General features: G+C 35.1%; 2 protein-coding genes across 7 annotated transcripts in view; one reads left to right on the top strand and one right to left on the bottom strand.

Moving 5' to 3' along the window:
- Positions 1–4,298: 4,298 nt before the first annotated feature.
- On the top strand, positions 4,299–5,375 carry LOC114267115 (uncharacterized). The gene is made up of 4 exons (XM_082923427.1): positions 4,299–4,303; positions 4,354–4,974; positions 5,027–5,126; positions 5,349–5,375. Exons 1-4 carry the CDS (start codon positions 4,299–4,301, stop codon positions 5,373–5,375), a joined length of 753 nt encoding a protein of 250 aa, XP_082779553.1.
- A 2,833-nt stretch (positions 5,376–8,208) lies between these two features.
- ECT5 (evolutionarily conserved C-terminal region 5) overlaps positions 8,209–14,618 on the bottom strand; it is a 51,990-nt gene continuing 45,580 nt past the window's right edge. For all 6 annotated transcript variants that reach the window (XM_082925316.1, XM_082925318.1, XM_082925320.1 and 3 more), the window contains one exon: positions 8,209–8,820. In XM_082925316.1, the coding sequence (XP_082781442.1) occupies positions 8,422–8,820 (399 nt within the window). In that variant the 3' untranslated portion in view covers positions 8,209–8,421. The remainder of the gene's footprint in view (positions 8,821–14,618) is intronic.

The following is a 14,618-nucleotide window of genomic DNA, read 5'->3' as shown; positions in this document are numbered from 1 at the left end:
TTGCAAACCTTGATTCGTCTTGCTTAAGTGTTTCTCGCATGTTTTGTACCTTGCTTGGTGTGAGTTTAGCCGAGGTCATCTTTAGTCTAGAACTTCCTTGGAACCACCTTGTTTGACCTCTACCTTCGCCCTGACATATTGGCCGAGATGTCATTATCTAGGCCGAGGTGTTCATCACCAAGGCCGAGATGTGTATTATCTAGGCCGAGATGTTACCTTTGCACCTAAATGATCTTGTCTTGGAGTGGTGTGACGTAGACCAAGATGTGGCACATCTAGGCCAAAGTGTGGCACAGCTTAGTCAAGTGTTGTCCTTCCTAGCCGAGATCATTGTTCCCCTACTTGCCGATGTCTTGTTCTTAGCCGAGATCATTACTCGCCGGAGTGCCCATGCCATCTTGCTTGTTGAACACACTTTGTCATAGTCTTGTCTTTTCACTCAGCCACCTTTTTTAGGAGAACCAACCCAGTAGTGCCACGTGTCCCAGCTGAGTGTTAAGTCAGCCAGCAGACCTAGAAATGTATCATTTGCTATATGTCTTTGTTTGTGAGGAGAGAGAAGCTCTAGAAGAAGAAGAAGAAGTTTTAGAGTGAGAGAGTGGGCTTTCGAGCTTGATTCCTAGAGATCAAACCGTTAGATTTCGCGTATTGAGGTTAGATTCTTAATTTACTTTTGTTGTTCCTTATGTTTATCTAGCTGCATTGCACGATCGAACTTGTTCTGTATGTCATGCATTGGTTTAAAGTTGGTTTTAGAAAGAGAAAATAGTGTTCATGTTTTTTGAAGAAAAAGTCTTGTTTGATCCGAAAGCTTGCCTTAAGATTCATGTTTTGTGTTTGTTCTCGCAAGATCCTTGAATATGGGTACCCAGGTCCATGTTTTTGAATTCATAGCATGAAATCTCAGATTTTGTAATAGCAAATTATGATCTTGCATTCATCTTCCTCATGTTCATGTTCTTCATGTTCGACGTGTTCTTCAAGAGAGGGAAACCCAGATTTTCCCGACCTCATTTCCTTGAATGTGGCCATCGAGGCAACACCTCGGCAAGGAGGTGTGGGACCTCGGCCTAGACCTGGTAGTCGCCCAGCATGTTTTCCCGAGATGAGAAACAGTGTTTTGTTTTGACTTAGCTTGGTTTTGAAGGATGTCGAGATCATCTGTATGCATGTGAACTTGTTTGAAAGTGCATTCAACAGACTTTGCCATGTGTTTGTAGGACTTGGACTTGCCTTGACCCCGACGTCTAAAGAGCTAAGTGAGTGGTATTTTTAATAAAGTTATGTTATTAAGTTTTGATAAAGTTTCGCCTTGCTTGTTTTGGAAAAGTATTTTGTGAAGCATGAATGATGATCCCTATTTTGTATATCAAGTATTAGCCTTGTTTTGAATGACAACCTTTGAAAGTTCGTACGTGCTAGGGGACTATAAGCATTTGTAGCACAACCTTTGAAAGTCCGTACGTGCTAGGGGACTATAAGCATTTGTAGCACAATCTTTGTTAATGTCACCCCTTGAAACTTGAAAGCCTTGAAAGACTTAAATTATTGAGACTTGAAAGATTGTTAGTTAAACTTGACTTGCCCTTGGATTTCGTACAAGTTGTGATGTGCCTTGATTTGATAAAGATTTCGGATATCATTCATGCAAACCCCTTTATTATTTATATCATTCACTGAGTATCCAAGCTCACCCCTCTCTATATATATGTAGGTGACGAGCAGGACGGCGGTGACGCCTAAATGTACTTGCTACTTGTTTTGGATTATGCACTTTTGTCGCATTTTGAAGATTATGCTTCTTAGTTGTATTTTATTGTACTTTGTATTTGATAGCTGAGAAGCCTTTTGGTCAAGATGTACTTTTGTACTTCATTTTGTTGTATTAAAGCTATGTACGAATGTATGCTGTTCCATTTAACTTATGCACAGCTCTTATGGACTAATTAAATTTGTATATATTGCTTCCGCACATGTTAGCCTCATATGTAATACTCTAATTGTGTGTGAATTTAGAAAGTTGGCCTTCGGTAAAATCTCGGATTACTGGCCATCATGGCACCATTCTACTAGGAGCGGAATGAGGTCGTGACACTATAGCTTCCTCCATCCTTCTCTCTTTTGTTCTAAGAACTAATGCGCTTAGGCCACTAATTGTTTCAATAGCTTAATTCGCCAAGTTTAACTCAAACTAATCTTGCTTAGCCTCTAAAAAATAGAATTTACTGAGTAATTGTAACTTAACGATATTAGTTTAACTTAAGCAACTCATTTCAGGTTTTCTAAATCAACTATGTGTTCAATTCTCAAATCCAAAAGAATGAATTAGAATTCTGTTTGATTTTCTTTCTATTTCTCTTTCTTTTCTCTAACTTTCTCTTCTTGATCTCAAGAGTAAAATTTCTCTTTAACCTTCTTCGTCCTTCTCTCTTTAGTTCTAGGAACAAATTAGCTTAGGCTACTAATTGTTTTGTTCACTTAATTGACCAAGTTTAACTCAAACTAATTTTGTTTTTTTTTTTTTGGGTGAATATCTACTAATCTTGCTTAAAATCAAACTAATCTTGCTTAGCCTTTGAGAAAGAGAATTTATTGAGCCATTGTAACCTAACGATATTCATTTAACTTAAGCACCTCATTTTAGGTTTTTGAAATCTCTTAAGTGTTCAATTCTAAAAATCCAAAATGATGAATTTGAATTCCTTTTGATTTTATTCCAATTGCTCTTTCTATTTTCTAACTTTCTCTGCTAGCTCTCAAGAAGAAAGATTCTCTATAACCTTCTTCGTCCTTCTCTATCCTTGTCTCTTTTATTCCAGGAACTAATTAGCTTAGGCCACTAATTTTTTCATTAGCTTAATTGACCAAATTTAACTAAAACTAATCTTACTTAGCCTCCCAGAAAGACATTTTACAGGGTAATTGTAGCTTAACGATATTAGTTTAGCTTAAACACCTTATTTTGTGTTTTCTAAATCAACTAAGTGTTCAATTATCAAATCCAAAAAAATGAATTTGAATTCTCTTTTATTTTCTTCCTATTTATCTTTCTTTTCTCTAACTTACTCTTCTAACTCTCAAGAAAAAAGTCTCTCTAACCTTCTCTGTCCTTCTCCATCCTTCTCCATCCTTCTCTCTTTTGTTCTAGGAACAAATTAGCTTGGGCCACTAACTGTTTTATTAGCTTAATTGGCCAAGTTTAACTCAAACTAATTTTGTTTAGCCTCTAAAAAAGAGAATTTATTGAGTAAAAGTAGCTTAACGATATTAGTTTAACTTCAGCACCTCATTGAAGGTTTTCTAAATCTCTTAAGTGTTCATTTCTCAAATCCAAAAGGATGAATTTGAATTATCTTTGATTTTTTTCATATTTCTCTTTCTTTTCTCAAGCATTCTCTTCTAGCTCTAAAAAAGAAAGTTTCTTTCTAACCTTCTCCGTCCTTCTCTATCCTTCTCTCTTTTGTTTAAGGAACTAATTAGCTTAGGCTACTAATTGTTTCATTAGCTTAATTGGTCAAATTTAACTCAAACTAATCTTGCGTAGCCTCTAAGAAAAAGAATTTACTGAGTAATTGTAATTTAACGATATTAGTTTAACTTAAGCACCTCTTTTTAGGTTATCTGAATCAACTAAGCATTCAATTCTCAAATCCAAAAAAGTATGAATTTGAATTCCCTTTGATTTTTCTTCATATTTCTCTTTATTTTCTCTAACTTTCTCTCTTAAGAAGAACGTTTCCCACTAACCTTCTTTGTCCTTCTCTCTTTTGTTCTAGGAACGAATTAGCTTAGGCCACTAATTGTTTCATTAGCTTAATTGGCCAAGTTTAACTCAAAATAATCTTGTTTAGCTTCTAAGAAAGAGAATTTATTGAGTAATTGTAGCTTAACGATATTAGTTTAACTTAAGCACCTCATTTTAGGTTTCCTAAATCAACTAAGTGTTAATTTCTCAAATCCAAAAGTATGAATTTGAATTCCCTTTGATTTTCTTCCTATTTCATTTTCTTTTCTCTAAATTTCTCTTCTTGGTCTCAAGAAGGAAGTTTCTCTCTAACCTTCTCTGTCCTTCTCCATCATTCTCTCTTTTGTTGTAGGTAATAATTACCTTAGGTTGGTGCCTTTGGGTTAAGTCTTACATCCTCAAAGGTAGAAGCTTTTGGAGAGTTAGGGTGCCAAATGATCCCTCCTAGATTTGGAGAAAAATCATTTCTCTTAGGTCTATTATTTACCTTTTAATCAAACATAGGGTGAGAGATAGTTCTAGAGTTTTTTTATGGTTTGATAATTGGCACCCTATGGGGTCTGTTTGGGATAGATTTGGGGTTAGAATTGTGTATGATTCTGTACTAGGTATAGTGCCAAGGTTAGTGAGATTGTGGAGGGCACTACTTGGAGATGGCCTTTTCCATCTTCATGGGAGCTTATGGACCTCATTGATAGCACTCCTTCCACTTTCCTCCCTACTGGTGAGTCTGATGATGTTAGTTGGTGTCCTGTTGCTAATGGCAAATTCATTATTCAATCCACTTGGAATTCCTTGAGACAACACTTTGATCCAGTGAACTGGTCTAAATTAATTTGGGGTCCTCACAATATCCCTAAAGTGAGCTTTGTGGTGTGGATGGCTATTCTTGGCAGATTGAACACGGGAGACATGTTGAAAATATTTGGTGTGACCCAATCTGCTGAGTGTGCTTTCTGTCAGCACCCTTGTGAAGACCACAACCACCTTTTCTTTGAATGTCCATTCTCTAAAAGGGTGTGGTCCTGCATTAAAGGTACAATAAATGTTGATTGGCCATCTATCCATTGGAATGATTTGATCCAGCTCATTGATAAATCTGTGAGAGGGAAGTCTTTAGGGAATATTATTACCAAGCTTGCATTTACTTGTACTGTGTACCAGTTGTGGATTGCTAGGAATAATAGAGTGTTTAGTAAGGATATGGTCCTTGAACAGGTGGTTATCAAGTGTATAGTGGATATAGTTAGATTCAGGATAATGCATATTACCAATTTGAAGTCTCACCACACTGACAGATGGTATCTTAGCTCTTGAAGACTACCCTAATACTATGTTGAAGCCTGCTGCAGCTGATGTGAGGAATGAGAGTTCACAAATTGTGGGTTGAGTGGTGGTTAGCATATACACTGTCGGGTTTCCTAATGTTTGTTATTGATATAGGTACTTGGTTCATTGGGAAGCAGGATTCTGAGTGTGTGCCTTATAATCTGAGGGTTGAGTATAGTGTGAGGACTAAACAATCACTTAACCCAACATCACTAGCCACATTGAGAGGAACTAACATGTTTTTATATATTCTCTGTATTTATTTCTTTTGCAGGTATATGGAGCATTGTTTTTCGAGTGATGTGAGCATATATAATTGTGGGTTGAGTGTAGTGAGCATATATATGTGTGATGTTAACTATAAACTATTATTGATTCTTGAATGTTACTTGATTGTGGAGTGCTTATTCTTGTTCGGTATTTGCTGGATGACAGGGTTTACTATATTGTCTAAAATCTGCTCGGGATGCATGGGATGGCAGCGAAGTATCTCTTTGGATGGTGCTACCTGGTTTGGTATACACTTTGGGTTCATTCGAAGTTTGGAGCTGGTTGTGTTCGTGTTGATGGCTACTAAAGGCGCCTCATGTGTGAAGAATGACTTTCTTTTATGTTTGTTCTATTTAGGGTATTTTGGTAGTTTGGCCTACCCGTGCGGGATGTGCACAGGGGTACATGATTTTGTGATTATTTCTGACTTTTGTTCCTTAGCTATTGGGTGTGTTCATGCTCCTGATCAAATCTGCATGCGGCCTATGAACACATTTTGGGTACTTGATATTATGTTTTGGGTTTCTAGTTTAATATTGTGTTCTATTTCTTTTCCTTTTGTCCACTTAGATATGTTTCTGTTAAACAGTTTATATTGGGTTGACTAGGTGTTTTTATGGTTTTATATTTTGTTTCTTGTATAGTGCTTGGTTAGGGCCTGGGGTATGCCCCTTGTAGTGGTGTAAGTTTTTTGTCTTTTATTTTATGACTTATCCACCCAAAAAATAATAATTACCTTAGGCCACTAATTGTTTCATTAACTTAATTGGCCAAATTTAACTCAAACTAATCTTGTTTAGCCTACAAAAAACAGATTTTACTGAGTAATTGTGTCTTAACAATATTGGTTTAGCTTAAGCATCTCATTTTAGGTTTTCTAAATCAACTAAGTATTCAATTCTCAAATGCAAAAGAATGAATTTGAATTCTCTTTGATTTTTTTATTATTTCTCTTTCTTTTCTATAACTTTCTATTCTATCTCTCAAAAATAAAATTTCTCTCTAACCTTCTCCGTCCTTTTCCATCATTCTCTCTTTTGTTCTAGGAACAAATTATCTTAGGCCACTAATTGTTTCATTAGTTTAATTGGCCAAGTTTAACTCAAATTAATCTTGCTTAGTTTTAAGAAAGAGAATTTACTAAGTAATTGTACCTAAAAGATATTCGTTTAACTTAAGCATCTCATTTTAAGTTTTTAAAATCTCTTAAGTGTTCAATTCTCAAAATCCAAAAGGTTGAATTTGAATTCCGTTTGATTTTCTTCTTATTTCTCCTTCTTTTCTCTAATTTCATCTTCTAACTCTCAAGAAGAAAGTTTGTTTGTAACCTTCTCCATCCTTCTCCATTTTGTTCTAGGAACTAATTAGCTTATATCACTAATTATTTCATTAGTTTAATTCGCCAAATTTAACTCAAACTAATCTTGCTTAGCCTACAATAAAGAGAGTTTACTGAGTAATTGTTAGTTTAACTCAAACAACTCATTTTAGGTTTTCTAAATCAACTAAGTATTCAATTCTCAAATCCAAAGGATGAATTTGAATTCCTTTTGATTTTCTTCCCATTTTTCTTTCTTTTCTCTAATTTTCTCTTCTAGCTCTCAAGAAGAAAGGTTCTCCCTATCTTTCTCGTCCTTCTCCATCATTTTCTCTTTTGTTCTAAGAACAATTAGCTTATGCCACTAATTGTTTCATTAGCTTAATTGGCCAAGTTTAACTCAAACTAATCTTGTTTAGCATCTAAGAAAGATAATTTTCTAAGTAATTATAGTTTAACTTAAGCACCTCATTGAAAGTTTTCCAAATTTCTAAATTGTTCAATTCTCAAATCCAAAATGATGAATTTAAATTCCCTTTAATTTTCTTCCTATTTCTCTTTCTTTTCTCTAACTTTCTCTTCTAACTCTCAAGAAGAAAGTTTCTCTCCAACTTCTCCGTCCTTCTCTATCCTTCTCTCTTTTGTTCTAATAACTAATTAACTTAGTCTACTAGTTGTTTTATTAGCTTAATTGACCAAGTTTAACTCAAACTAATCTTGTTTAACCTATAGGAAAAAGAATTTACCGAGTAATTATAACTTAACAATATTAGTTTAATTTAAACACCTCAATTTAGGTATTTTAAGTTTTTTAAATCAACTAAGTGTTCAATTCTAAATCCAAAAATATGAATTTGAATTTTCTTCTCCTTTTTTTTTTTTTTCTTTTTTTTTTTTTCTAACTCTCACGCAGAAAGTTTCGCCCTAACCTTCTCTGTCCTTCTCTATCATTATCTCTTTTGTTCTAAGAACTAATTAACTTGAGCCACTAATTGTTTCATTAGCTTAATTTGCCAAACTTAACTTAAACTAATCTTATTTATCCTCTAAAAAAGAAAATGTACTGAGTAATTATAATTTAACGATACTAGTTTGACTTATGCACTTCATTATAGATTTTCTAAATCAACTAAATGTTTAACTCTCAATTTCATCCTTCTGTCTTTTTGTTTTATGAACTAATTAACTTAAGTCACTAATTGTTTCGTTAGCTTAATTAGCCAAGTTTAACTCAAATTAATCTATCTTAACCTTTAAGAAAGAAAATTTAGTGAGTAATTGTAACTTAACAATATTTATTTAACTTAAACACCTCATTTTAGATTTTTTAAATCACTTGAGTGTCCAATTCTCAAATCCAAATAGATAAATTTTATAACATATATTCTGTGCTCATAATCTAAATCTACAGTAGAGACAGAACGTTCTCCTTATCCAAGCTTTGGGGTCACTTGTCTAAAGGATGAAATACTAAGCACAACACAGACCACCTCGTTCTGTGATAATAATAATAATAAGGCAGAAAGAAATATAAAATTAATAAGAATAAGAAACAAAGAAATAAAAGCTAAAATTACAATAAAAAGGGACATTCAGCAGGTATATAATATACAAGCGCCATTATCAAGCCACTGATGCCCTCCAATAATTCTGAGAACAGAGGACACCCTCCTCACTAGATGATCTAAAAAACAAGAAAGAGGCATGATCAAAAGTGGTGTGTCACAGATATATTAACAGCAAGCCTTATAGGGACCCTTTAGCTGGTCTTACTAGTTGAGGACACCACAGTAGCAGCATTTTCAAGTTTATGTCCGTTGGTCATGGAGGCATCTGATGCAGTACCAGTGGTTCTCTCAGTCACTGATACTGAATCTGAGCCTTCTTTAGCATAGTCCTCCAAGTGGACAACCTGAGCAAAACTCTTGGATATCTGTTCGATGAAATTGCTAGATAATGTTGTTGTAACAACATTTCCTGCACTTTCCCCAATACCCACCACCAAGCTAGGCTGCTGCTGCTGCTGCTGCTGCCTGGCCTTCCTTTCTTGCATGGCTTTTTGCCTGTCTTCGTAGAACTCAAAATCATCTAAGATGGACATATTACTTTCATAATTGTTGAAAATCTTCAGCATTTCAATTCCTTGCTCCAATTTAGCCTGCAATAGTATTCTAAATTCAGGCATAATAAGGAAGTAAAGCCAGTAGTTCCTATAACTGAAAGCTGACATATTGAGAAATCATGGCCTTGTCCAACAATCAGGGTGGGTGAACCAAAAAAAAAAAAAACAACCAATATCTATATTTTGATTAAATTTTTTGGATTAGCAACAAAGAAATTTTTATTGACAGGGAAAGAAGAAAAGTACCCACAAAAACATAAAAAATAAAATGAAAAAGTAAAAAGTAAAAAGGAGGATGAGAAATCCACCCAATCAAACAAGGAAAAGAAAAATATCAAAGCTCCATCTCACCTACCGCTCTCCAATCATTACTAATCAAAAACAAAGGAATCCCTCAAGGGCAAAGAGACAAGGAAACCCAAAAGCAGCCAAAATAACAAACCCTATCCCATAAACTACCAATTTCATCAAAACTTAATCCTCATAAATTCTTGCTTTCCTTTCCAACCAAATAACTCCCAACATCGCACAAACTACACTCTTCCAAGGAAGGTAATATCCAATCCAGCCCTACTAACCAAAACAACGTCCTGCATAAGCCCAAAGTTATAGGGCAATGCATAAACAAATGATCAATACTCTCTCCTCCCTCCTACACATCATGCACCACTATGGGCATATAAAAAATATATATGTATATCTCTAGACAAATCAAATAAGGATTGTGAGGGACATTGAAAAGAGAATGTAGCTCAGCAAGTTTTCATATTTAAATTGTTGCAAAATCATCTCCTTGCTATTATTACTATCAAATATATTATTTTCAGAGTACCTAATCAGACCATCAGTAATCGACTAATCTCCCATTTGGTTGTGCAATCCGTCTTTTTATGAATCATTGATCATAGTTGAACAAGTTTTTTATACCATAGCAGCTATTATTGGTCAAAACAAATCTAATTTCACAAGTAAATAAACTGATGAATAAACGATTTCCCTTTATCTCTACCAATTTTATAGTAAGAGCACTAATTTTTTTAGTTCTAAAGAATGCAGCTCTAAAGTTTATTCAAGAAAATTAATACAACCCTACATTAAAATCTCAAAAAAAAAAAAAAAAAAAAATCACACTTATATTACCAAATCAGAGTAAAACTAGCATCCAGGGAAAAAACAAATTATACTAAAATAAAATTAAAATAAAAAAAATACATAAAATTATTCAATACCTCTAGATGCATACATATAAAAATCATACATATTCAACTATTAAAAAAAAAAAATTTTAAAAAACCAATAGTCTTAGACTATGTTACCTAGAACATTGATCATTTCAGTATGTGAAATGGGAATGCAAATGTGGTGTGCTCTAAAATGTAGTATGATAAGAGTAAACTCATATTGATTACACTAGAGAAATTTAAAGTATTTCAAGATTAATTTTCTTTTAACAATTACACATCTAAAAAAATGTAGATTTTTTCCCCAAAATTAATCATGTGGCAACACATTTTTTTTTAATTGGCACCGAGGTGTCCAGATCAAAGCTCGACTAATCCCCAAGGGTGCACAGGCCCTCGGCAAAGAGTTTCCCACAAGTGCACCACGTTTAATCAAGGGTTTTCTATGAAATCCCGTATTTTTATAAAAAATAACATATTTTCCTAAATTTTTTGTATAATTACTCAAATTATTTTGAATTTAATAGTCTGTATATTTTTATATTGAAAATTTTATTCAAAAAAATACTTTTAGCTTTCTATTATTATTCAATATTATTTTTTGAACTTTCTGGTATTTTTATTATATTTTTCCCTATACTTTTCACAAACCAAATTATGCTGAAACATAGCATTTTCTGTACCAAAACCAACCCAATCCCTGCCCAACTTCCGCCCAACATATTCTTGCTCTCCATGTCCAAAACTCTCCCTCACATGCTCTCTTGTACTTTCTCACCTATATATATCTACATAAATATATCCATTCTCTCTCAACATCACCACCCGAACTACCAACCCACCACCCACGAGCTCCATCATCACCGCCACCCTTCATCACCAAGCTCACCTCCATCACTCTTTATCACAACCAGGTTCCATTACCGCCATCACCATCACGCAATTGTCATGAACACCATCAGCCGCAAGCTTCTCTACCACCATCGCTATTGAACCACCACTAAACTCCGTTACCACCTAGAACCACTCTCCACAGTGTGCTCTATATGAAGAGGAAGAAGAGGGAGGATGATGATGAAGAAAGAAATAAATTTGAAGATGTTTCTCTTCATCACAACCAGGTTCCATTACTGCCATCACCATCACACAATTGTCATGACCACCATCAGCCATGAGCTTCTCTACCACCATCGCCACTACAAACTGCCACCAAACTCCGTTACCACTTAGAACCACTCTCCACAGTGCTCTATATGAAGAGGAAGAAGAGGGAGGATGATGATGAAGAAAGAAATAAATTTGAAGATATTTCTTAGAATTTTCGAAGTTGGTTTTCGAACAACTTTTGGCATGCCGAAATCACCCATTAGGGGACAAGTGAGAAGGCAAAAAGACATAGGACGAAGTAGGAAGTGAGAAGAAGAGTTTGGTGAAAGAAGAACATTAAACCAATAAGAATCGAGGGAGATATGAAGTCTGAAAGATGGGTCGAAGCAAAGTCGGAAATTGGAAGAAACATCTGTGCGCACTGCTGGTTTGGAGAAGATGAAACTGAATTTTATCCGGTGCTTCTCGGCTCATGGTGCTACGGTGCTTCCTAGTGCATCCAGATTAATTGGGTGGTCCGATGACTTTGGAGTTCAAATCCTGTAAATTCTGAGTCTAAGATGATGATCGACAATAGACAAATTCAAAAGAATCAAATGGAAGATTAACAATGAGATCATGTCCGATCAACATGAAATTCCAACAAGATGATCATGGAGCTAGGATGGGCATATCCAACGGTTAGAATCATAAACTGAGACGGTTGACAAAGAAGTCCGACAATAAACTACTAATCTAACCGAAGTAAGAATATTTTAACCCTTCCTTTCTTCTCTTTCTTTTTTTCTACTTTGTCTTGTTCTTTACTCTATTTGTAGATGATGATATATGTGATATTATATGTTGGTTTGTAATAGCTAGGGAAGAAGAAACAGAAATATAGAGAGTAAGTTCCCCAAATTATTTATAACTACTTCTTTACCTCACACCTCTAACTAACTAACTAATTCTCAACTGACTTCCTCTAACTGAATAACTAATTTCTCAACCAACTACCTAACTAACTTCTTCTCAACTGACCCACAATTCTTGACATAACATGATTAGATAGTATAATTATGTAAAACATGAAAATGGTGATTATAACTTGATTTCTTATTTGTTTGGTAAGTTGAACCTACTATTTTAGAAAATATTAAAATAGCAAATCTTTATGAAATAAAAATTTGTTTAAATAGGGCATTATTTGGTGTATGTATGGAATGTGTGATTTTGTGTAAAGTCTAAAAGATTTGTTTTAATAGTCCAAATAATTCCTCAAAGTCTTTGGCAGAAGTATTTGAAATTATGTGAGTATTCTTAATTGCGGATTATCACCTCTATGCTATATCTCTTATGTGTTTTAGCTCCGTATATCATATATGCTTATATTGTAAACTTATTTTATCATGCCTTAGTTGTCTGACGTATAGCTTTGGTTAGCTCTGTTATGATTATCCATTATTCTAACCGAAAATATAATGAATTTAAAAAGGAGAAACTTAATCGGGTGGTAATGGGTTGCGTTAACTCGTGATGATCTGAAAAGATAATTGGAATGGTTGGTTTGATAATGAAATGATGATGGGATGTGTTCCCTTTGAGTTAAATCTTGCACAAGTGGTTGTCGCATTAACCCTAGGATGGAATGGGCATATTCAGACCCTATGCGGTGGTTTGTTTTGGTGAGATAGGGTTCGGCCCAGATAAGACATTCAGGAGGATAAAACCTTTTTGTTTTGGAGGGATAAGGTTGGGTTCAAGATAATAAAACCTTTTTCTTTTGGTTGTCCCTTTTGAGGTTCACCGATGGCGCTATGCGGTATATAATCATTGCAAACATCCGTGGTAAGATCTGCAAAGTAGCAAAAGGGAGATTTTTCATGATGATTGATTATGTGATCCTCATGTGATTCTATATGAGGTTGTTCTTCAACCATCTCCACCAAGGGTGATTAAGGCATCACTACTATGGGGAATTGTGGTTTGATGATCAGTCGAATTAGAGACTGGGAGATGAGTAGTTTATCGGGTTTTTCTGGTTGCCTCTTGTCTTTATGTGACCCATCCTGATGTGATCTTTAAGCCACTCCCGACATGGAGTGAGGGAGACATTACCGTGGGGATTGAGGCTTTGTGATTAGCTAAGGTAGGTACTGGGGGATGTGGTAATTTGTTTCATGGTGGAATCGACTCTGACTTTGATTGTTGCGGTAGTGGCTACTGGCTTATGCTATACTCTCCGATACCGTTAATTTTTTTTCTGGTGACTGACCGTGTGAGCTTCATGTGACTTTATCAAGATCCTTCATGGGGTATACTTTTTCCTCTGTCATGGCTTTTGTCAGCGGCTATGAATGTCATGGCTATGAGGTGCGAGATGCTTATCTAACTCCATGTTCTATCCATGGTAGAGACTGGGAGCTTGTGGAGGAGGTTAGCAGAGTTGATGGTTTTGGTGGACACTTCAGCGTGTTTATTTATGTTTTTTGTACGCTATGAAGCATGGACACCTCTTCGAGGGCTCCGTACACGTGTCCGACATGCAGCACAGAGTGTCCCAATTTTTTTTTAATTTTTTTACATCTGGACACATTCCGGACACGTTATAGACACTTCTGGGACACGTTCGGGGGTAATTTCACAATGTACAAAACTTTTTTGGAGGTGATTTATAAATAAGTAAAAACAGAGCAATATCTGTCCTAATTCGATTCGAACATAATAGAAAGAGAGAACAGAAGAGAAAGAGAGACCTGTCGCTCGTCGTTCGTCTTCGCTCCTCGTCGGTCGTCGCTCCTCGTTGGTCATCTCTCCTTGTCAGTCGTCACTCGTGTCTCGTCGTCGCTCGTTAAGGTACACGCTGCTCTTCTTCATTCTTCTTTTTCTCAGTCGCTCTCTCTCTCTCTCACCGTCTCTGTCTGATTTTAGTTTTTCTTCTCTTTTATTTGTTCTTTTATATAGTGAGTTATGTTTTTCTTTTATAGTGAGTTATCCCTCTCTGTATTCGAGTGATCCGTCTCTCTGTCTTTTATTATTTTTTCCTATTTTCTTTTTTCTCTCAGTTGTGCCTATATTATTTGAGTATATTTTTTTTGTGATGTTAAATCAATTAAATGTTTATTTTTAATAATTTTAATAGTGTTATTTAGTATATTTTATTACCTTTTAATGATTTTTTTTATAATTTTATGACATATAATAAATAAAATTAATTATATATATTAAACGTGTCACCAGCGTGTCGTGTCTCCCATTTTTTAAAAATTTGCGTGTCCGCGTATCCGTGTCGTGTCGGGGTCCGTGCTTCATAGTTTGTACGTGTTTAAGATGTACTTATGTAACTTATGTGGTTTCATTTTGTATTACTTGCCCATATATCTCTCCCAAGTTCCTATCTATTATTTCTAATGGTAGGGGTAACTTGGGGACAAAAGGATATATGGGCAATGATAGGGCCATTGTTGTGTTTTCATTGGTTACCCATAATTATGGGGTTTGTTTCTAGTTAGTTGTTTTGTTATTACTCGACCCCCATTTGAGGGATAGTATTGGATTTATTGTATT

This window comes from Camellia sinensis, chromosome 4 (assembly GCF_055761805.1).
Source record: "Camellia sinensis isolate YWXY chromosome 4, ASM5576180v1, whole genome shotgun sequence".
In the NCBI taxonomy this organism is placed as follows: Eukaryota; Viridiplantae; Streptophyta; class Magnoliopsida; order Ericales; family Theaceae; genus Camellia; species Camellia sinensis.
Note: the sequence above shows the minus strand (reverse complement) of the source record. Positions and strands in the feature narration are given on the sequence as shown.